We start from the raw sequence: 22,342 nt of genomic DNA on the forward strand, positions 1-22,342 counted from the left end.
TTCGTGACAATGCCACTGCTCACCAAGTCTGTTTGAAAATCATTCATTTACTAGGACTTTCCTCCCATAAATTTACTAAAATGTGGTTCTGCCATGTAGTACATTTTTTAAAGTCATGTAAGTGCCTCCTTGCAATCTGTTGAATAACATTTATTGAACGTGAGGAGTTTCCTGAAGCCCAGAAATGGCCATGTGTGAGTTACAATATCATGTGCATGTTTCCAACATCCAGCACTGTTGGGGGCTGCTTAGCTTTCAGACAAGCAAGTATCTGTCAGGGGGAGGGTGGGGGGGAGAAGTTAACAAATGTCTAAATTGTCCTGCTGTCAGTAGGTTGTAAGGGCCTAAATGAAATACATGGCGAGCCACCCCGCAATACATAGACTATTCCAGGATGCAGCAGCTAGCGCGTATCCCACTTAACTTTTTTTTTGTATCACAAAAATATACACAGGGAGTCAAAATCAAATGAAGTCTCCAGATGAAGCGGTGTTTGAAGGTGGGGGATAATTGGACCAGAGCAATGCAGATTCAATCCCCATTTCAAGTCATATTTTCTGCCCTTATTTTTAAATTTCCACTAGTTAATCTCCTGTGGCATTGCACAGAGAGAATCAAGTGCAAGACTAGTATTCAGGCCAAGGAGGTTAGAAAGCGGTGGGATTGCTGGGCCTGGACTGGGGTAGGAGAGCGGGGGATAAGAAAAGTAGATGGGGAAGAGGGGTGCGAGGAAGAGGAGAGGATCGGGGTAGGAGGGGTGGAGGAGAGGGAGCGAAAGAAGTCAATGAAGGAATGGACAGCACGGGGACAGGGCCGATTTCTTCAGTGTGGGAGGAAGGAGGGAAGTTGATGGGGAGACGGAGAGCAGAGGGGAAGTGGAGGAAAGAGGATAATGGTGGATGGGGAAGGGTTGGGTGACACGGGGCGAGAAAGGTTATCCTCTCAGTTGGGGGGGGAGGTGAGGGGGTGCAGCTGCACTAGGTTATGTACCAATTCCATCTCTGACTGGGAACGTTTTTCTTTGAACATTAAGGTGGTTACGATTGTGGTTCAGGGTAAAGGTGCAGTGCTGATTTGCTTCTGGGTGAGGGGCTAGAACAGGCACGAGTTTTATTTTTCTCAGCAGGTGAGGAGGGAGTGAATTTGCCTCACATTGGATGTGGGAGGCAGGAATAGGCCTGGATTTGTTATAAGTTGGGGTTTGCTCACCAAATTTAGGTTTTCTAGTATGGTATGGGTTCTTGCAGCATGGCAATTTTTGCTGAATTGGAGGAAAATGTGGGGGGTTTTGGTTCACATCATTCTGTGGCTCCGGTTGGGTGTATTTCGCTGGAGTCTTCCTCTTCAGTGTTGCCATTCTTCTTATCTACAGTTTTTCAGGTGGCTGTTACATTTTGAGAAGCACAAAGCCATGATTGATGATCGTGAACTTTCCATTCCAAATTTTCCTGTTTGCACTTCATCCATTTAGTTCTTGAGTGGCATAGGTATCGGCGGCTATCCGGAACAATTCTTTAGGCCATGATTTCCTTTTCTGTCATTCTTTTGGAGACTGTGATTTGTTTCACAGCAGTAAGATTTTGTTCCAACAATTTTATTTCTCTTTTTTTTCCATAGCAAGATTTATTTTCTCGATAACAGTAGCTTGGATGATCTCTGTTACACTTTCTTAGCAGGCTTTTATACTTTACTATTATGTTCTCCTCGATTGAGCATATATTGTGGGCCTGTTGATATGACTGTTTTTCTTGTGGGAAATTAAATGGGATTTTTGAGGGTTGTGTGAGGGGCTGTCACATAACATTAACATCTGCCCCATTGTAATCAATTAGTCACATAATGTAACATTCCTAGCGCCACCTACAAGTTTTGGAAACTTAAGACCACTCACTTTTTAATATATAATAGATTATAAATTTCTATGTCCACATTTATAATAGAAACTATCTATGTAAACTTATCACACACTTGCTAGTGGCAGCAGTAGAGCATCTCCACTTGGAGGAGCATGATAAGTTTGTATAGGCAGTTTCCATTGTAAATGTGGACATGGGAATTTATAATGGAAAAATTAACAAGGAAGTACATACAGATGCAAGACTTTTTTTGAAAAAATATTATAACATTTAGCAATTTGAAATAATTGCCAATGGTTCATATAGTAATTATCCTAACTGCAAAACCTTCTTCAAGCACAATCTTCTTGTGGTTTTTAACCATTTCAGCATCATGGGTTGCAAATGTCAATGACCACAGTAATTCAAGATCTGCAAATTTGTTCAAACATTAATCTCTTTATCAGATACAATGTGCCCTGCCTCTCAAAAACTTTACTGGAAGTTAGCTAAAAACTTAGCAATTTATACTGATGATTTTAGAGCTCTGCTCGTGAAATACAAGTTTTATTTAAAGACCAGGAGAAGACCTGGACGATCATAGAGAAGTGGAAATATTATTTCTTAAAATAAAAGTGGTAAGTCTAACAATACTCTATACTGAGACCAATGTGGAGTTGCTAAACTGCAAGTCTGTATATTTTATACACAGTCATTCTTTGTGCCTGTTGTGACAATTCCTGATTGGTCTGACCTGTTTACTATTTACTGACAACCAGTGAGGTTTCAGATGAGACAGACGCCTACCCAAAATCTGAGCTGTCGGATCAATTAGGTGGGAGATGGGGCCCAATTGATTGATCTGGATGGGACTGGTACCAAAAAATTCAGTCCACATTACATTTCTTTCTTAACCTTGAAGAACCAGTTATATTCTCAAATTCCCTTGTTGCGGTCAGTGACATTTTAAAGTAGTTACTCCAGCTGAACATTGACAAGACCAAAGGCAACTGTTCTGTTCCTAATTCCCAATTCCACCCCGTTCTCATTTGTGTGTTCAGCCTGAACCCAATGGTGCACAACCATAGTGTCCTACTTGATGCTGAACTTCAAATCCCATCCATCACCAATGCCACCTATTCCTGATTCTATGACAACACCTGCTTCCACTCTTGCCTCACTACTGCCACCAGGTGGCTCTCATCAATACATCTGTCACCCCCAGGCTCAAATTCTCCAGTGCTCACCTCCCTAGACTGATTTTTCTATACTAGGACATGCACACCTGTTTTCACCAGTCTCCCAGCAAATTGATTTCAAAGTTCTCATTATTATTTACAAATCTCTCGGCGGCCTTGCTTCAACCTACCAGTGTAAGCTCCTCCTGCCCTTTTCCCCATTTCATGCCCTGTGTTCCACCAACTCTAACCTGTTGTGTGTCCTACCTTCCTTTTAACTGTACCATTCTCTTCCTCAACACCCAACTCCTACTCAGTACTTCTTTTTGTTCCATCCCTATTCCTCCTGCCCTCACTCAGAGAAGTGCTCAATGGTACTTTACCAAGATAGAGATGCTAAATAAGTGCAAGTTGTGGTAATCTATTGAAGTCAGTGATATTTTAAAATAAAATTAGTGTTCAAGGTGTAGGATCAAAATAAAAACAGAAAATGCTGGAAATACTCAACGAGTCAGGCAGCATCTGTGGAGAAAGAAACAGAGTTAATGTTTCAGGTCGATGACCTTTCATCAGAACTCGAAGAAGTTGAAGATTAAACACTTTTTAAACAGGTACAAAGCCAGGGAAAGTGGTGTGAGGGAGGGGAAGAAAGAACAAAAAGGAAGATCTCTGATAGGGTGGCGAGCAGGAGTGATTGAATGACGAAAGGGATGATGGTGCAAGGCAAGGAGGATGGTTATGGGACAAGTAAAGAAACAAAAATTGGGTCTAGAGGAACTGTAAATGGCAACATGAGAACCATTACTGGCACTTGCTGACAAAAAAAAAGGGGAGCAGTGGTTATCTTCTGAAGTTATTGAAATCAATGTTGAGTCTAGAAGGTTGTAAAGTGCCTAATCAAAAGATGAAGTGCTGTTCCTCGAGCTTCCATTGAGCTTCATTGGAACAGTGTAGGAGGCTGAGGACAGAGAGGTCACAGTGGGAGTGGGACGGGGAATTAAAATGGCAAGCGACCGCCAGGTCAGGGTCATGCTTGAGGACTCAGCGGAGGTGTTCAGCAAAGCGATCACCCAATCTGCGTTTGGTCTCCCCAATGTAAAGGAAACTGTGTTGTGAGCAGCGAATACAGCGTATTAAATTGAAAGAAGTACAAGTAAATCGATGTTTCACACTGGAAGGAGTGTTTGGGGCCCTGGACAGTGCGAAGGGAGGAGGTGAAAGGTCAGGTGTTGCATCTCCTGCGCTCACACGGGAAGGTGCCGTGGGGAGGAGAGCGGGTGATGGAAGAGTGGACCAGGGTGTTGCAGACGGAGCGGCCCCTTTGGAATGCTGACAGGGGAGGATCTTGTCTGAACTTTCTGAGCTGTCTGAGAGGCAATCTTTATAAATGGCTCACAAGTGGCAGCTGCTGAGGTGTACTCTTTTTTTTCTATATTTTTTAAACTTTATTTGTTAACAGTGCCAAGGAAAGTTTGCTGTTTTTAAATTTTCTGTTTTCTGCTTTTAGATCACTTGCCATCGCACTTCTCCTTCAGCTAAGAAGATGGAACAATCCAGGCGAGTAGTGCACAAATGGCAGACCCTAGTCTAGAATTGGACTTTCAGTCCATTTGAGAGTTGGGGTTCTTCTCTCCGGCTCCCCCCCCCCCCCCATCCTGCTGGGCTGATTTCAGTATTATCTGTTTTCTTAGGAGTGCAGCAGACTCGGCAAGTGAGTCTACTGTTTGTTTGAACGTTATACTGATTGGTAATGCCCACCTTCCATCCCTGTATCACTTTATTTTTGGACTGTATGCCAAATTGTTCTGCTCCTTAATTAGATTGCTAATACATAAGGTTCTGTCAAAATAGCATGACCTGTCATTTCCTACAGGGGACAAAGTGTGGAATAAATATTGGGAACATTCCAAGAGACAGAAGCCTATATTTTCCTTAGCCGCAATCACTGACATTAAGTTAGTCGGGTCTGTTTGACCCACAGCGGGTCCCAGCGAATTTCCCAGGATGAGTCTAATTTTGGGCAAACTTCCGACAGGATTTCTGTCTGCTTATCGCTATGAGGGGATGGGTTGGTTGTGGGGGTGGAGGGAAGACAAGAGACAGCCAACTGTGCTGTCAGCTTTCCTTAGCTACTGTTTATGTTTGCCCATCTAACATATTCCTGCTGCCCCTTCTCAAATGAAGGGTGATTGTGTGCCATGCTGATTCTATAGTCAGATGGACCCACTCTAATTTCATTGTGCACCCCTGGTGAAGATTATAGGCTTTTCTATGGCAGCCTGTGATGATGATAGATCCATGATTGACCGACCAAATAGTGTGAGTTATGGAGCTGGATTGGTGCTGATTTATGTAGCAGTGGCATACCAATACACCAGATGCAGTGCTACAGTATATTGCTTCATCCAGCAACTGAGGCAGTAATTATGAAACTCCTCCATTCCCAGAAGAGGAATGCATTCAAGGCTAGGATTGAAATCCACTTCTTTGGTTTTGGTCACCTTTTCCAATTTCTCCCTCTTTAGTTCGGCATCTTTTTTGTACCTCCATTAAGTGTTTTGGGATGTTTTCCTACATTAGAGGCGATAAATAAATGCAACTTGTTAAAATCTCCGACTCTCTAATAGGAAATCCCGGGCTTTAAAGCTGCTGCGCTATGTTCTGTGAACCAATTTATAGTGTGTTATAGCATTAGACAGAGTGCCAAGACTACAGTTTCCACCAAAATTCACCACGCGGTGAATTCCAACTTTCACTCGAAGTTCAACCGCCTCTCCAGAGCAAGGAATTTGTGCAGATTTCAGGGCATCAGAGACCCTTGACAGCCCAGTGATACCCGTGAGGGAAGCTCCTTTCATAGCATGAATCCTTCACAAAATTTAGACAGAAGAGACAATAATCATTCTCATAACCACTTACTGGCCAAGGAACCCTTCGTTCTTGGATGTCTTAATGTTAATGTTGATTGGCCATTAGAATTCTTCAAGGGGACAGCTTTGTTGGATCCTAGACATGTTGTAAGTACCAAGTAATGGTGGGAATTGTGCTCCACTAGGTTCCCCCAGTTTAACCAGTGAATAGCTGAGTCATTCAGACCCACAAAGGTCCCAAGTTTGATCCCTATCTGTCCCGTGTTTACAGATCTCAGTCTAGGCGGTAGTAGGACATGTGACCTATGCCATAGAATGAGTAAATTGGGGGCGTCACATCAAAGTAATTTGCAATCCTAATACATAATTAATGAACCATTTAAAAAGTTGGGTGTAGATATGATAGGTCCTCTACCAATCATGAATAACTGATTGAATAGTATGTCTTGACAATGATGAATTATGCGTTCAGTTCTCCAGGCGCCATAGGACTCAAATCCATGGAGGTATATGTAGTTGAGTATGTGCTCAAGTTGATAGAGAATTTGATTACTTTGGCAGAACACACTTTGAAGAATTTGGAGCAGAACTACTAGAAAGTCTGGTACAACCGCAGTGCAAGAACCTGACTATACCGAAGAGGCTAGAAAGTGCTAGTGTTGCTGCCTGTGAAGTGAAATGAGTTCCAGCCAACCTGGTGGAAAAGTGCAGTGATGCAAATTAGGTGGTCAAGTTACCATCCTGACAATATAAGCATCAGGTGCACCATGTGAATATGCTGAAACCTTGCCTTGATCATGATAAGCTGGGTTTATGTAACTTTTTTACCTAGAGGAAAGTGAGGATGATGGCATAACCGATTTTGGTAACCAAGAACAAAGGTGATTCTTCAGTGGGGAAGATTGCTATAGCTATCCAATTATCACCTGCCTAGAGACAGCAGACTGAGGAGTTGTTAGTTTTCAGCCAGGCAGAGATGGGTACCAGGCAGAGATGGGTACCAATCAGCCAACATGCATATCCAGTCCTGTACTGTGTACAAGAGTGCGTAAAGAAGAAAGTGTGGCAGATATTAGAGTGAGGGCCTATTTATCCTTCATGGAGCCCTTCAGCTTCCCATCTAGTCCTCATTCCAAAGAAGGATAATAAACCTGTATTTGGGTGGATTATCAAAGATTTAATGACCTGACGGTAGCTAACGTATACCCTATGCTTCATACAGAGCAGATTCTTGTGAAGTTGGGATGGTCAGCACCTGACAATGCTTGACCTGACCAGAGGTTCTACTAAGTGATGAAGCCATAGCATGTTGCACTTTACCATGGGGAGTTTGCAGTCATGGCTTTTGGGATGAAAAATGCATTCTAAGGAGCGGAACATAGTTTCAAACAGCCTGTTAATTTAGTACATTGTACTTTTCTTTGTCATTTAGTAGAAATGTAGCTTTTAACTTTCATCACCCACTTGCACTTTGACAGAATATACTCTGCATTTGTAAAAGTGAATATTAAAAATAAATTTACAGGATGAGCAGTGAATTGCATAATTGATAGTCAATGTTTATTAATGAAAAATGAATTTCTCTGCTTTAGATTCCACCACCCCCACTCCATGGTGAAAATGTTCCTGCCTATGAAAATGAGCCATGATGTGGAGGTGCCGGTGATGAACTGGGGTGGACAAATGTAAGGAATCTTACAACACCAGGTTATAGTCCAACAAATTTATTTTAAAATCACAAGCTTTCGGAGATCATCCCCTTCATCAGATGAATGAGTGAAAGGTTCTCAAATCGCATATCTTATATTAGGCTGGGACAGCATCACACCAATCAAAAGGTGTCGTTGTTGTTCAAACAGGCCAGTCACGGAGAACAGCACGTCCCAGTACACTGGATATACATTGTGTCAATTATACAGACAGAAAGAAAGAGACCCAAATGGCAGCGAGAGAGAGAGACTTTTTTTTCCCTTTTTTGCTGGTGGGGTTACGTGTAGCGTGACATGAACCCAAGATCCCGGTTGAGGCCGTCCTCATGGGTGCGGAACTTGGCTATCAACTTCTGCTCGACGATTTTGCGTTGTCGTGTGTCTCAAAGGCAGCCTTGGAGAACGCTGACCCGAAGATCGGTGGCTGAATGTCCTTGACTGCTAAAGTGTTCCCCGACTGGGAGGCAACCCTTCTGTCTGGCGATTGTTGCGCGGTGTCTGTTCATCCGTTGTCGCAGTGTCTGCATGGTCTCGCCAATGTACCATGCTCCTGGGCATCCTTTCCTACAACGTTGGCCAAGTCACAGGAGTATGAACCATGTACCTGGTGGGTGCTGTCCTCTCGTGTGATGGTGGTATCCGTCTCGATGATCTGGCATGTCTTGCAGAGGTTGCCGTGGCAGGGTTGTGTGGCAACCTCTGCAAGACATGCCAGATCATCGACACGGATACCACCATCACACGAGAGGACACCACCCACCAGGTACATGGTTCATGCTCCTTTGACTCGGCCAACGTTGTCTACCTCATACGTTGCAGGAAAGGGTGCCCCGGAGCATGGTACATTGGCGAGACCATGCAGACACTGCGACAACGGATGAACGGACACCCCGCAACAATCGTCAGACAGGAGGGTTCCCTCTCAGTCGGGGAACACTTTAGCAGTCAAGGACATTCAGCCACCGATCTTCGGGTCAGCGTTCTCCAAGGCGGCCTTCGAGACACACGACAACGCAAAATCGTCGAGCAGAAGTTGATAGCCAAGTTCCGCACCCATGAGGACGGCCTCAACCGGGATCTTGGGTTCATGTCACGCTACACGTAACCCCACCAGCAAAAAAGGGAAAAAAAGTTGTGTTTTAATATTCTCTCTCTCTCTGCCATTTGGGTCTCTTTCTTTCTGTCTGTGTAATTGACACGATGTATATCCAGTGTACTGGGACGTGCTGTTCTCCGTGACTGGCCTGTTTGAACAACAACGACACCTTTTGATTGGTGTGATGCTGTCCCAGCCTAATATAAGATATGCGATTTGAGAACCTTTTACTCATTCACCTGACGAAGGGGATGATCTCCGAAAGCTTGTGATTTTAAAATAAATTTGTTGGACTATAACCTGGTGTTGTAAGATTCCTTACATGAAAATGAGCAGGCAACCTCTGCTAATGCCATTCTGTAACTGATGTCAGTCTGCATGAGAACAGCTTGTGTTGATTTGCCATTTGGTGGTTGTTTTTAGTTTAGGTCCCTCCATGTGAAGAAGCACCTTGCTTCAACTTGGCATCTCCCCCAATGACACATTGAAGGACCAGAATCTCCCCATGTAGGGAACTGGGACCACATCCTTTATCTCACCACTGCAGAGCACAGGGTATTAAATGACCAGTATTTTATTGCACCAGATGTAACAGCAAGGTTTTGTTTTTTTTAAACTACAATGTGGTTTAAATTCTCTTACAGCAAAATTGCTGCTAAAAGGCACATTCAAATAGTACGTAAAGAGTCAGTGCATTTGTCACAGTGAGTTTAAATATGCTTTAATAAATCTGGTGGTGGACTGGACACACTCTCATACATTAGAGAAGTAGTTGGAATGCTGGAAATTTTTTATTGAAGGCTGGTATTGAAAATGTGGTGTACAGTCAAATTTCATCATAACTTCAGTGAGTTGGCAAAGTGATGATTTGTGGGGATGTATTATTAAAGTTTGAACTTTACTGACTACAGGAAATCACCTCGGGGACCAGGGAAACGGCTTGTTGTAAGAAAAGGATTGTAATAGAGTTTGTTGTAATTACATTTGACCGTATCCGAAACAAAAGAAATTCTGTTTCATTTATATGCCATTAAGCTTCCTTCAGCCCTGTTTCAGCATTTGCCCTTCACTCTTCCAACTCTGGCCCCTTTTGCACGCCTCCTCTCTCTGCTTCATGTTCAGTGATAGAAGCGCAGCCATCTCAGCCCAACGCTATGGAACGCTCTCCCTAAAACTCCATCTTGCTATCTATCTCTCCTCCTCAAAACCTACTGGTTTCAACTTGCTTTTGCCCACCATCCCTAACCCTTCTCCCATACTGCTCAGTGTCTAGTTATTTTCGCCTCAGTGAAGCACTTTAGGACATTTTGTTACAATAAAAGCATGTAAGTGCAAGTTGTTGTAAAATGCTCTTGCTCCTTTGTAAGGGGTGATTTTGATATTTTAATACATCAATGGTGTAGCCTGCATGATTGAGTAGATGGTTTGCTGCTGTTGTCATACAGTAGGCACTTCCTAAGATGCTTAATAATCATCTGTTGCAAACATGCTCTTAAGAGCTGAGTTAATGACTTTAGTACTTGGGCACTTACTGTAGAGGACATTACTGCAATTTGAAGGTGGCACATAGAGCCGAATTCTCGTTCATATATTTACTCTGGAATTTGGTGTGAATGTGTCTGCAGTATAAACATCTTCCATGATATCAGACCGTGGTAAACTGAGGTGTGTTGCTAAGGAGATGATCCTGATGCCATGCTTGAAAATAGTGTCACTGAAACGCTTGACTATTTTTAGTTGGCACAGCCATCATAGTAGAATTCACTGGCTTTGAGAAGCCTAAAACTGCTGGTACTTCATTTTTTAAACCAACTTTATTTATTTGTGCTAGTACTCGTGGGAGAAACAAAGCCTCACAGCTGCTTCTCCATGAGCTGTGTGAGCCCATTTTTATCCTGATGAAATTCTGGCATTCCAGAAACATATTAGTACCCCACTAGTATTTATTTGGTAGTGTGAAATGAAAATACTGTACAATGTTATTGTATTTAATATAATAGGAACTTTATTACATCAGCGCACTGAAATGCATAATTTGATTAAATTTAAAAATGCACCAAACAAAAAAGAAACCAATCTATGTAGCAGGAGTATATCTTAATGTTTCTGGACCTATTTCATTTGCCTGAGACATCAGACCATTGTTCAGCATGTAGCCCGTGCTGCCACTTACAGTAATGTTCTCTGGAAGCATTCAATCCAAAGGAATGCAAATTAATTTTCTACCTCTTCAGTCTTGTGACTTGCAGATGCATGTGTTGTGTTTAAAATATAGAAAGGGAAGCCCGAATTCTGTTTGGGACATGTGATTTAACACTTCACTGTTTTGATTGGTCCGACATTAGGATTTCACCAACTAAACCAGCTTGAAAGTTTTGTAAATTTAATCCCAGAGGATAACTGGAATGCCGAACACACTCACTCCAGTATGTGTTTGTGAGGGCTAAACTGAATCATATTTATAAACAGTCTCATTTTGATGAGGTGAGGAAAAGTCTTAAGATTTTAAATGTTACAGTTAAAGCCACCTACGGTCAGAATCATCTCCCCATTGCCCCCTCCTCCAACTGCAGTTTCCAAGTATAATATATTCACAACAAACACTTAGCATCCTCCATGCAGCATATTTGGGTACAAATATTTTCTATTGGTAGGCTAAGCTAATCACAAATTTCTCCCTCCACCATGCCAGTAGTTCTTAGGCTCTTGTGAGGGTCAGTCCACGGTCTCATCACTTAAGGCATGTCGTTTGTTCTGAAGTGGGATTTTTCATAATCGATTCCCAGATGCCTGTTCAATTTCTTTTTATATTGAACTATAAAATTCCATGAATAAGTTGCACCTTCAGGCAAGTCTACAGATCTTGAGGAATGAGCAATCTTTAGCCCTCTGCTATCCAACAGATGTAACTTTTACATTGGTGCAATGCATGAAACTGTTTCTATTTTAACTAAATGTGCTGGGTTTAAAACTAAAATTCAGAGCCCTTAGATGGTTCAGTTGATGTGTGCACTGTCCAGTATGGTACTGAGACACACAGACAAGGAAGATCTCAGATTTGAACTAGCTGACCTCAGCTGGAGTGATGGTATAACTGACCTTGGGTCCCTGAGCCAGGGCTCCAGCTCTTTATTGTTACTCAGTGACCCCACTTGGAAAATACACCTTTATTGAGAGAGGACCAGACTGGGCTTGGCTGTGATGGATGTACCCTTTAGTTAACTAGCCTGAAAATACTCCATGTCTAGACTCACACGTGAAAAATAGTCAACTTGGGTGAGGTTCTGAAGTGCAGCCAGTACCTGTGGAACCCTATTCCAGCGTGAGTCAGTGCTTTTGGAAGGGGAAGAGAGCAAATTGAGGAAAAAAGATGTATAATATAAAAATAAACTATATCTGTATTATCGTACAATCAGACTTCACAGGTACGTTGAATATGCTGATGTCCATCCAGTCTGGGACTAGTATGCTCTTAAAACTGATTGTGAACACGTGGCCACCATTTGCTTTAATGAGTACAGGAGTATTTAATAAGCTGTACATTATAAGGAAAACAATATTTACTTTTAAATGCAGGTTGCTAGCAGAGTCTTCTCTGGAATCCAGCCAACTGGGATCCCTCACCTGGGAAACTATCTCGGAGCTATTGAGAGCTGGGTGAGGCTGCAGGATGAATACAGCTCCAGTCTGTATAGTATTGTGGACCTGCACTCCATCACTATTCCTCAGGACGCTGGCACACTTAGGCAAAACATTCTCGACATGACAGCCAGTCTCTTGGCATGTGGTATTAACCCTGAGCAATCAGTCCTATTTCAACAATCCAAGGTCAGTTCCAGCTAACTTTCTAAATCTTTTTATTTCCCGCTCCCTCTTAATTTTGGCAGAGCTGTAGACCTCCTGAAGATTATTAAACATTTTGCATTCCACATGTACAAATAACACATTCATCCAAAGAAAATACTTGACTTAACTGGGTTGTAAGATCCAAGCAGACTCAACAGCACTGAACCAGCTTTTTGCAGTTGGACACACAGGTGGTTGTTACAATGTGTCGTGAATTGTGAAAATAACTTCATGCCATTAATTGGATATTTTTATAGCGATTGCTACAAAGTTTTGTGGCTGATTTTTCTTTTTCCTCTTTTCTGCTTCAGAACATTTTATTACATTAATCTGTTTTCTCCGGCTCCTAATTCATGCTTATTCTGGACTTCATTGAGGCCCTGTGCTCTGACACTTGAATCCGCAATTTTTTAGTATGGGATAATTGCAAAGCAGTGAAGCAGTATTTATTACATTACAAAGCTTGGGAGCTTTACTATAATGGTAATTTGTACTTTTTTCAATGTGGTTCATGTTATGAATTTCTCTTGGTTGTCATTATTCTGAAAAGCCTATGATGCTTTAATAAAGAACCATAGTAAGTCACATCAAGAAATCTAATTACCTTTTCTTTTTGTGTTCTTATTCTAAAAATAGTAGATTTAAGATCCTCTGAAATATATGTCATAAGGTACAGGTTTTCCCCAGCAAAATTAGTTTTTATGTTTTGCCTCTAAAGATTCTGCTCATCCTGTTATCTACCTGGAAAAACCCTGCCCAACTGTCTCCCACACATGACATGCTTGCTTAACATGAGGGCCAGACACCCTACCTGTTAACCAGCTTAGTTAGTGTCATCAAGCCAGAGTGAGCAAGACCCAGGGGTTTCATTCAGAGATTTAGGTGGTGGCAAGTAGGTATACAGCTCCTGGACATAAATGTGTAGGAATTTTCCAGGTAGGGTTTGAGGGGAGAGTGCACAGAGGGAGAGATTGTCCAATTTCAGTTTCTGCTTTATTCATAATGGAGTGGTTCGACAACTATATAAAAAGCTTAAGTCAGAAGCCTGGCTGTTACTCAGTGAATAAATCTAAGTTGAGCAGCTATTCAGAATAATTAGAATTAATGGCGGTTTTCACCTGTTACATCTCAGGTTATAAAAACAACCAGTTGATCTGCAGAATATATGAAAAACACAAAGTTTAAAAAAAAATCAGATTAATCATTGCCTTACAAAAATATAGCCTTTCTACCAAAGTAAGGTTGAAAGGGCTGTGAAATCAAGGTTGCAATACCCGTATTACACTTAATATCAGGCCATCACTCAATTAATAATGCAAAATTATTTTTCTAATTTCTTGGCATTTTGTTTCTCAAAATTAGCTTACCTCTTAGACACTATGATTTGTCTTGATTGAATAATTGTTACTTCTCTTGTAACTGTTTCTTCCAGTTAATTCCTTTTTAAAGAGTGCCTGTTAGCAAACGAATGAAAATGAAATCTAATGAAAATGTCACCATATTGGTCTGAGTCATGTTAGACCAATATGGTTTTGACATTAAAGATACTGAGTTGTTAAAGCAAAGAGTAATAGCTGGAAAGCAGGTCTTTTTACTGCCATTTGTCATTTTGCATGATAGAAACAAATTCAGGATCATCTCCTTTTCTTCCTAAAACCACCAAAGTACTCTGGCAAATAAAGTATCTGATAGGATGGAAAGACTTTCCCTGGTGGAGTTTGCGGAGTGGGGTTTGTCATTGTAAAGAAACATCCAAGAGAAATGCCATTAGGCAGACTTTCGCTGTCTCAGCAACCACTGCATAGTAAAAATGGCTAATCACAGAAGCTTCAGATGTTCTAATGTCTGGCAGCTACCCAAACTCGCTGTACATTTTCCAGAACATTTCCTAATCCGCCAACCTGTTTACATGTGTTATTTGTCTTTAAGATCTCCGAACACACAGAATTGGCATGGATTCTGGGATGTCTGACGAGTATGCCACGATTACGTCATTTACCTCAGTGGAAGGTGCCCGCTTTCTTGTTGAATCATTTATAGTAAAGTCTGTAGGAACTCATTACTATAACCGTTACTATCTGTCTATGGTGATATAGGTGACGATGTCTGATTAATACGGATTGCAGTTGTAAATATCTCACCTGCATGGATTAAATTTTTAAAAAATTTCCAAATAAGTTATATGTTTGTCACTGACCAAGTCCGTGATACCATCAGGAGGCTAACAAACATTGAATGTTCAAAGAGGGGCACTAGTAATGTATTATTCATAGGCAAGGAATTGCATTTTTATTATCATCTTAAGAACCTATTCATCACAATTCAAGCTTGTTTTCTTGCTGTAGTGCAAAAAATTACTGAGAACTGGTGAAACTTGTTTCACTCTGATTGTAGTTCTATAAAGACTAAACTTGAGCACAGCAGTGCAAAGTGAGCATTTAACCCTTAATGTGTCAGCTTGGCTCCATGGTAGAACTCTCATCTCTGAGTCATAAAGTCATGGATTCAAGCCCTACTCCAAGACTTGAGCACATAATCTAAACTGACGCCTTAGTCCAATACTGAGCATCAGGTTTTCGGAGGTGCTGCCTTTCAGATAAAATGTTAAACCATCCGCCTGTTCAGGTGGACATAAAAGATCCCATGGCACTCTTTGAAGAAGAGCAGGGACGTTCTCCCAGTATCCTGACCAACACTTATCCCTCAACCAAAACCAGCAAAATCAGATTTCATTGCCATTTGTGGGATCTTGCTGTGCATAACTTGGCTGCTGCATTTCCTTACACAAAAACAGTAACTGCTTCAAAAGTAATTCATTGGCTGTGAAGCACTTTAGGATATCCTGAGGATCTGAAAGGTGCTATATAAATTCAAATCTGTTTTTCCTTCTTTCATCCAAAGAGGGAAAGATCATATAGATAAAATCCGTTGGCTTTTTGATAAACGCAAGCATTTTATTTATTTTTGATATTTTTTTTAGACGAAAGCAAAAGGTAGCTTCAGAACATCCCTGTATGCAAGACTCTTGTTTTCTCAACAAAGACTGCTTTAGGAGTCCAACCACAGAAAAGTAACTGCTATCATGGCAAACAGCTTCAAATTAAAAACAAATTGCTGAATCCTTGTAATGATTAGTATTTTTACTATATTTTTGCAGATGAAAAGCTCTGGTCAGAAGGAGGAAGGCAGTTTGGGTCTGTTTACTTACCCGGTCCTGCAGGCTGCAGATATTCTGTTATACAAGTAAGAGATATTAAGCAGCATACCAATAGTTCTAATCTGATCTGTGGATTTGCTAGTCAACCTCTTGGTGAATACATGTGTCTATATTTATATACCTCAAGCCCTTTTTTTTCTTAAATCTATGAAGCAAACATGTATAAGAATCAACATTCAACAAGCTTTATTACCTCTGTTCTTGATCTGTATGTTCTTGAACATTCCCCCTGCTCCTTGTCTTGCCCCACTGCAATTCATGGAAGCATTCTGCCTTCCATCCAGTCCCTTCCTTGTATCATACCCATGTGGGCCATCAGACCTTGTCAGGCATATTTAACCACCGTTGGATGCAATAGGTAGACTTTTCCATTTTTACTGGAACTGATTTAACTACTGTTCTAGACATGGATTGCCTGTTTGCCAGCATTGGTGAGCCATTTGGTTCTGCTTATTACTTCTAAACATCTAATCCCTACCTGGTCATTAGCCATGGCTATCTGTGTGGCTGAATTAAACAGTGTTGTATCCATAAATTTCCCCAGGATAAGTATCATATTGCATAATACTGCAGCTACCTATCTCAGACTACTCGCTGCAGTGTTAGTTCTAACCAGACAGTACCTGATTTATGCTGCCTAGCTGGAACTCCAATTCTCCTGCCCAGGCCTATGCACCTGCAAACTGAAAGATTCTCTCACAGTGATTTATATTTAAATGCCTAGAGAGTCCATGCAGCAGTGTCTGCACGCTCTAAATATTTAAATTAACAGTAAATAGGTTTGAAAATAGTCTATGAGGCCCAAGGGATCCCCTGGGCTCTTTGTAAACCAGGTTTTCTTTCACACCGGAATTGTACTCCATTTGGTGTCAAATTGAAGTGTGTGAGACTACCCATTCCAGGCAATATCACACCACTTTCCACCAGAGTCAGGGCAGATCCATAATCTGGATTTATATTGCCACTTTAATGTAAGGGCTTCGCAGCCTCAAAATCTTTTGTATCACCGTGGCATGAGTGTTCATTCAGCCCCAACCCAAAATGAACAGACTTGGCAGAGCGGCTGCGCCCCCAGCCCAAAGTTGGCGTCAGGAGGTTCGAACCATTTTGGGGTTTTGGCCTCATTTAAATTCCTCCGGTGAGCTGCATATACAATGTGGGCAACTCGCTGCAGCACGCCATTTGTGGAAGGGCAGGAAATCTGTCAGCTCCCACATTGAGCAAGCTGGCTGGTAGGTCGGATTTGGGAATGGGGGGAAGCTGATCCCAGAGGAGGTCGAGCATGTGCCTGCAGTATTTCTGTAGATCCAGGAGGGAGCATTCCTGCTCCACCTGGCCCCAAAGAAATTTAGGGTTTTTTCTTGAGCGGCCACCAGCGGTTCCTTTTAAGGACCGCTGGTTAGGTTGCTTAATGTCGGGTACAAATGGACAGAGTGCATGGAGCACATGTTTCATCCATTTTACTTCAAAATTGCTATCAGGGTCCTACAACTGGTGTATTTTAAGCAGCCCCCTACTGGGTGCCGTGCTCCTCTTTACAAACCTGCCTGAAAATTGCATCAGACGAGCGATAGGTGACCATGGGGCAGCCAAGGTGCTCCCCCACCACCAATTTTTAACTGTCGGCCATCCTTTTTTCAGGTGAGGAATGGAGGTTCGCTGGCAGTTGAAAATCTCCCCCAACGTCTCCAGCAATTGCCTTAATAGTTCAACTATGTAGATTAAATTGAATTAAGTAATGGATCAGTGAATACAAGGCTTTCAGACAAATCAGACTTTGGAATCAGTATAAGTAAAACTAAGCCGTTTATTGTAGATGCACAGTGCTGTCAAATACATTTTAAACACTAAACTGTAATTGCTGCAACTAATTCAGAAGTATGACATCGAGGAATGGTACATTGTGGCATTACATTAGCAACCATACCATTATCACCATAAATGGGCATTAAAGCAACTTGCTTCATTGTGTGAGAATTGTTCTTAATTCTTAGCACATTCCAGATGTTGATAGCTGATATTGTGGCTTGCCATTAATCTTCTCTTTAAACTGTTACCTACTTTATCCTTTTGGTAGGATTGCTAAGAAATGGATTTTTCTTATGTCCTATTAGGTCAACCCATGTACCCGTTGGAGAGGATCAGATGCAACACCTGGAGCTGGCGCAGGATATAGCCCGAATCTTCAACAACCAATATGGCAGCTGTTTTCCTGTACCAAAGGCTATTCTAAGTGAGTACAATAATAACTGCTAACTTTTATAGTGCCTTTCACATAACATATGTCCCAAGTGTTTCACAGGAGATTGGAGGAAACTGAGCAGGAGTGGGAAGAGCTGCTTTAGGAGGTGGTCAAAGAAGTAGATATTGAGGAGGTGTTAGAAGGTGAAGTGAAAGGTTGCAAGGCAAAGGGGTTCAGGAAGAGAGTATGAGTGTAGGCACATGACCGCTGGAGGCTCCAGCACTGACTGTAGAACAGAGAGAGGGGGATACAGAAGATTGCAGGGGTGGCATTTCAAAATGAGAATAAAGATTTTAAAGTCGATGAGCTGGAAGATGGGAAGCCATTGGAGGCGAGCGAGAACAAAGTGATGGGTAATGCTGGACTTAGCGTAGGATAGGGTACAGTCAGCAAGGAGACTACTGAAGAAAGCAAACTTTGAGGTGATGAAGCAGTGTATGAAGGTTTCAGTAGCAGTCGAGTTGAGGTAGGGATGTAGGCAAGACAGTGTTAGAACAGGGGAAATACAGTCTTAATGACAGACCAGATGTGAAGGAACTTAGCTCAGTATAGTACAGGACACCGAAATCGCACACTCTTGATTCAGTCTGAGTAAGCAGTCGGGAAGAGGGGTGGAATCAGAGCCTGGCCATCATGTTTCTGATTGGAAGTAAACAGAATTGGTTCTGTCTGGTCAATGTTGAGGTGGCGCAAGTTCAGATCCAGCCTCTGTTGGACTGGCATTGCATAAAATATGGATTGCAATATTGAATATTAATTTAACGTTTGAATATTACTTTACAAATAGGCATTTTTTCATTAATTCCTCCTCATTACAGGTGAAACTAAAAAAATTAAATCACTGAGGAACCCTGCCGCAAAGATGTCAAAGTCAGACCCTCAGAAGTTAGCGACTGTGAATATCACCGATTCACCGGAGGAGATACTATTGAAGTTTCGCAAGGCAGTAACAGACTTCACCTCTGAAGTGACTTATGACCCAGAGACACGCCCAGGAGTATCAAATCTGGTAGCAGTGCACACAGCAGTGACTGGAATGACTGTCGAGGAGGTTGTGCATCAAAGCAAAGGATTGGACACTGCACACTACAAATACGTGGTGGCTGAGGCAGTCATTGAGAAGTTTGCACCAGTTAAGAATGAACTTGAAAGACTTAGAGCTGAGAGAGGTTTCCTAGAGCAAGTCTTAAACCGTGGTGCTGAAAAAGCAAAAGAATTGGCAGGCCCTGTGTACCATGAAATCCGAAAACTAGTTGGCTTCAGCTAACCGCCTATCAATTGTAAATCATAGCTACTCGGTTACTTTAGCATTGCGGCAAAATCTGTTTGAAATGAAAGCCTTGTGGAAGAGGTGATCATGGTGTACTTAAATAGGTGGTCAGTGATTATTTAAGAGACATGTATATTCAGGATCTGCACAGTTTATCACTTACTGAATATAATTAATTGGTATGATTATAAGATCTTATACCTACTTTTTTTTAAACTGGGTCCAGAGAAGCATGGCTCAGTTGGGTGGGAAATGGAGATGTCCCAACATCATATCACTTAAAAATAAAAAGCAGATTTTTTAACATGCCTGTCAAAGCCAAATTGGATTCACTCCAGCTCCCAGAGCAAATGAAACGTATTCAACCACACTGCACCATGTAATCTTCCCCTCTCCATTGGATTAGCACTTATATTCTAGTGAAAAAACAATGGGCCGGAACTTGCTCCGACCGGCGTGGAAAGGCTGTCCGCACATCCTGTGGACAAAGACTATGAAAATATTTTCCTCATGGTCTCCGACGTCCACTTGCTCCCTTTTAAATTTTTTCTCAGTTCAGATCTGTGATTTCAGCGCACCTTCCTTCCTACCGATATAGACTGTGGGAATGGAAGCCACGCCCACAGAATCTGTCGCGAAGAGAAGTCACGCCCACAAGCAGGCAAGTAAAACTCATTCATTTAAACTGAACTTCTCTGTTAGTTTAAATAGAAATTTAACACACCTTTTACTATAAAAAGCCAAGCAGATGATTTAATTTAATGAAACTTAGAGAAGTTAAAAGTTTAAATGTTTTAATTTTTAAAAATCTTTTTTAATGATCAAAAAATATTAAAATAAGAGTAATTTGACATTCCACATTTTTAAAATTTAATTTTTTGTTTCGCAGTCATTAACGATCACCACGCTTTTAAAAAGTAGTGTAGGGCTGTTATTTTCCAGCGTACCTTTTGGTGGCGTAAGTATCTTTGTTCCAGATGGGCAGATGGTTAAGTTTATGAATATTTCCTGATTTTATTGATTGTAGCGTAGGTGGCCCTTTAATTCGTACCTGTCAAACCGACGGCGAACCAGTGGGAGCAAGTTCGTGATTTCGGGGTTTCACTACACGTGCATATTCACGAACTTGCTCAATCGATTTGCAGGTGATTGGAGTGGATGCCATTATTGAACGGCGTCCTCAGGTGAGTAATTTCTGGCCCAATGTTTTGATGTACTGTGCTATCTATTTCCTGTGTCAGTGTGAGAAAGCTTTTGTCTTGGTTAGATTTGATCCTAGACCCAGGAGGAATAGGTTTCATCCCCTAGTTTCCCAAGTAACATCCCTGGTAGTCGTGCGTCAAACTATGGAACCTGTGATTGACTTCCCTGTGCTTTCATGGTTTCACCGTGACATTGGGAGGTGATGTGGAGTGGAGACTGGCTCCAGAAATTTCAAAACACCTACCCTGGAATGAATGCTCTTTTGCACTTCCTACTTGTCAACTGAACAGCAGCAGGGACCGAGGAGCAAATTGCCTGCCCTCAGTTGGAAATGGAGATGAACCTAAAATAAGCGGGGGGAAATTTAAACTAATTACAATTTAAACCTACTTTAAAGACCAATTCCACTGTGTCATCAAAAATGGAAATTTATTGCATTATTGCTGCTAAATGTGCACATGTTCATTGAAAAATAGAAGTGGTATTTGGAATGAAAACCAGTAAAATCCAAATACACATTAGAATACTTGTGATATGTATTGGATTGTAAGTTCAGTACTGGCCTCATTTTTCTATTGATTGGACTGAAAGCACAAGAAGTTCAGCATGGCTTATGGCTGTGTTCACACAAATAGTATGAACAGTCTAATCAAACAGGAGATGGTAAATACAAAAACTGTGGACTTGTTATAAATCAGCCATTTTGGTTTAGAGAAAACAAAATCTGATGTAACAGAATCTAAAATGTATTTTATTCTTCAGTGTTCTCCCCAACTCACTGATACCCTTCCATGGGCGCTAAGTGTCTGCCATACCATGCCCATAGCACTATCTAGGCTCAAACACCAAGAATAATGAATTTTGGCAGCCTATTCTGCATTGGGAGGAAAAGGGACAAATCAGTCTAGTCCGATCCTATACGCACCCAATGTCCACACGCACGACATTTATTTTTCTAGATAGTGATCGAGACTTGGGACCCTGACTGATTTTTCCCTCCCATTCTCTTTCTTCTCTTCCCCCACACCCCCCCCAATTCTCATAGATTGTGGGGTGTTGTGGTCAACTATACTATCCTTGCAGCTGAGATCAGCTTAATTCACCACAGACCAGGGGTTAAAGCTATGATTTTCCTGGTCTCTATGCATTACCCCTCTGCTATGTGGTGCATTTAATAACTGAGGCATTGAATTTAATTGATCTTTATTGGCAATAAATGGAATATTGATGAGTACATGTAATTTTAACAATATTTTTAAAATTCTCGATCTCTTTTATTATGTTATACTGTAAGGAATTGTTTTTGTATAATTGATGGATAAATTTCAAATGAGAACAAGTTTTATTAGCACCTGGAGCTTGAGATATATGTAAATTTGTGGGAAAGTTGATTATAATGTTTATTTTTCCCAGTATGCTCCTTGATATGCACCTAAATAACCTATGAAGACAAAAAGCTTGGACACTCCTAATACTTTAAATCTTCAGTCACTGAGAGTAACTGTTGTGATTCTACAGGAGAGTAGTCACTGTCATACTTTCCTGTGTATTAAATATTTATTTCTCCCAATCACTTCTCCCCCTATTAATGTTGATGAGAGCTTGCCTCCTACACAAGGGATGCGAGTTTTGTTTGAAATGTCATGACAACGTATAAAAGGTCCATGGCATATGTCCATGGTGTTTTGCATTTTGGAGGAGGATGGAGCAGCTGTTGACTTAGTTTATTCCTGTAGAATTCTTTGCATCTAATATTTTCCTTGACTATTTAGCCAAGTTGGCTAGTGGATTCAAGTCAAGAAAGCCAACAGGCAACAGATGGTTCATTTTGGACTTTATTTTTTCAGCATTAGCCAAGTTGGCTCTACTATACAAG

The 22,342-nt window shown here is 41.4% G+C and overlaps 1 protein-coding gene across 1 annotated transcript in view; it reads left to right on the plus strand.

The window, feature by feature from the left end:
• wars2 (tryptophanyl tRNA synthetase 2, mitochondrial) overlaps nucleotides 1-22,036 on the plus strand; it is a 57,590-nt gene extending 35,554 nt beyond the window's left edge. The window contains exons 2-6 of the mRNA XM_067992970.1: nucleotides 12,265-12,516; nucleotides 14,464-14,544; nucleotides 15,692-15,777; nucleotides 17,866-17,984; nucleotides 18,812-22,036. Of these exons, the coding sequence (XP_067849071.1) occupies nucleotides 12,265-12,516; nucleotides 14,464-14,544; nucleotides 15,692-15,777; nucleotides 17,866-17,984; nucleotides 18,812-19,260 (987 nt within the window). The 3' untranslated portion in view covers nucleotides 19,261-22,036. The remainder of the gene's footprint in view (nucleotides 1-12,264; nucleotides 12,517-14,463; nucleotides 14,545-15,691; nucleotides 15,778-17,865; nucleotides 17,985-18,811) is intronic.
• The last annotated feature ends 306 nt before the right edge of the window (nucleotides 22,037-22,342 follow it).

The sequence above is a fragment of the Heptranchias perlo genome, chromosome 11 (genome assembly GCF_035084215.1).
Source record: "Heptranchias perlo isolate sHepPer1 chromosome 11, sHepPer1.hap1, whole genome shotgun sequence".
NCBI lineage: Eukaryota > Metazoa > Chordata > Chondrichthyes > Hexanchiformes > Hexanchidae > Heptranchias > Heptranchias perlo.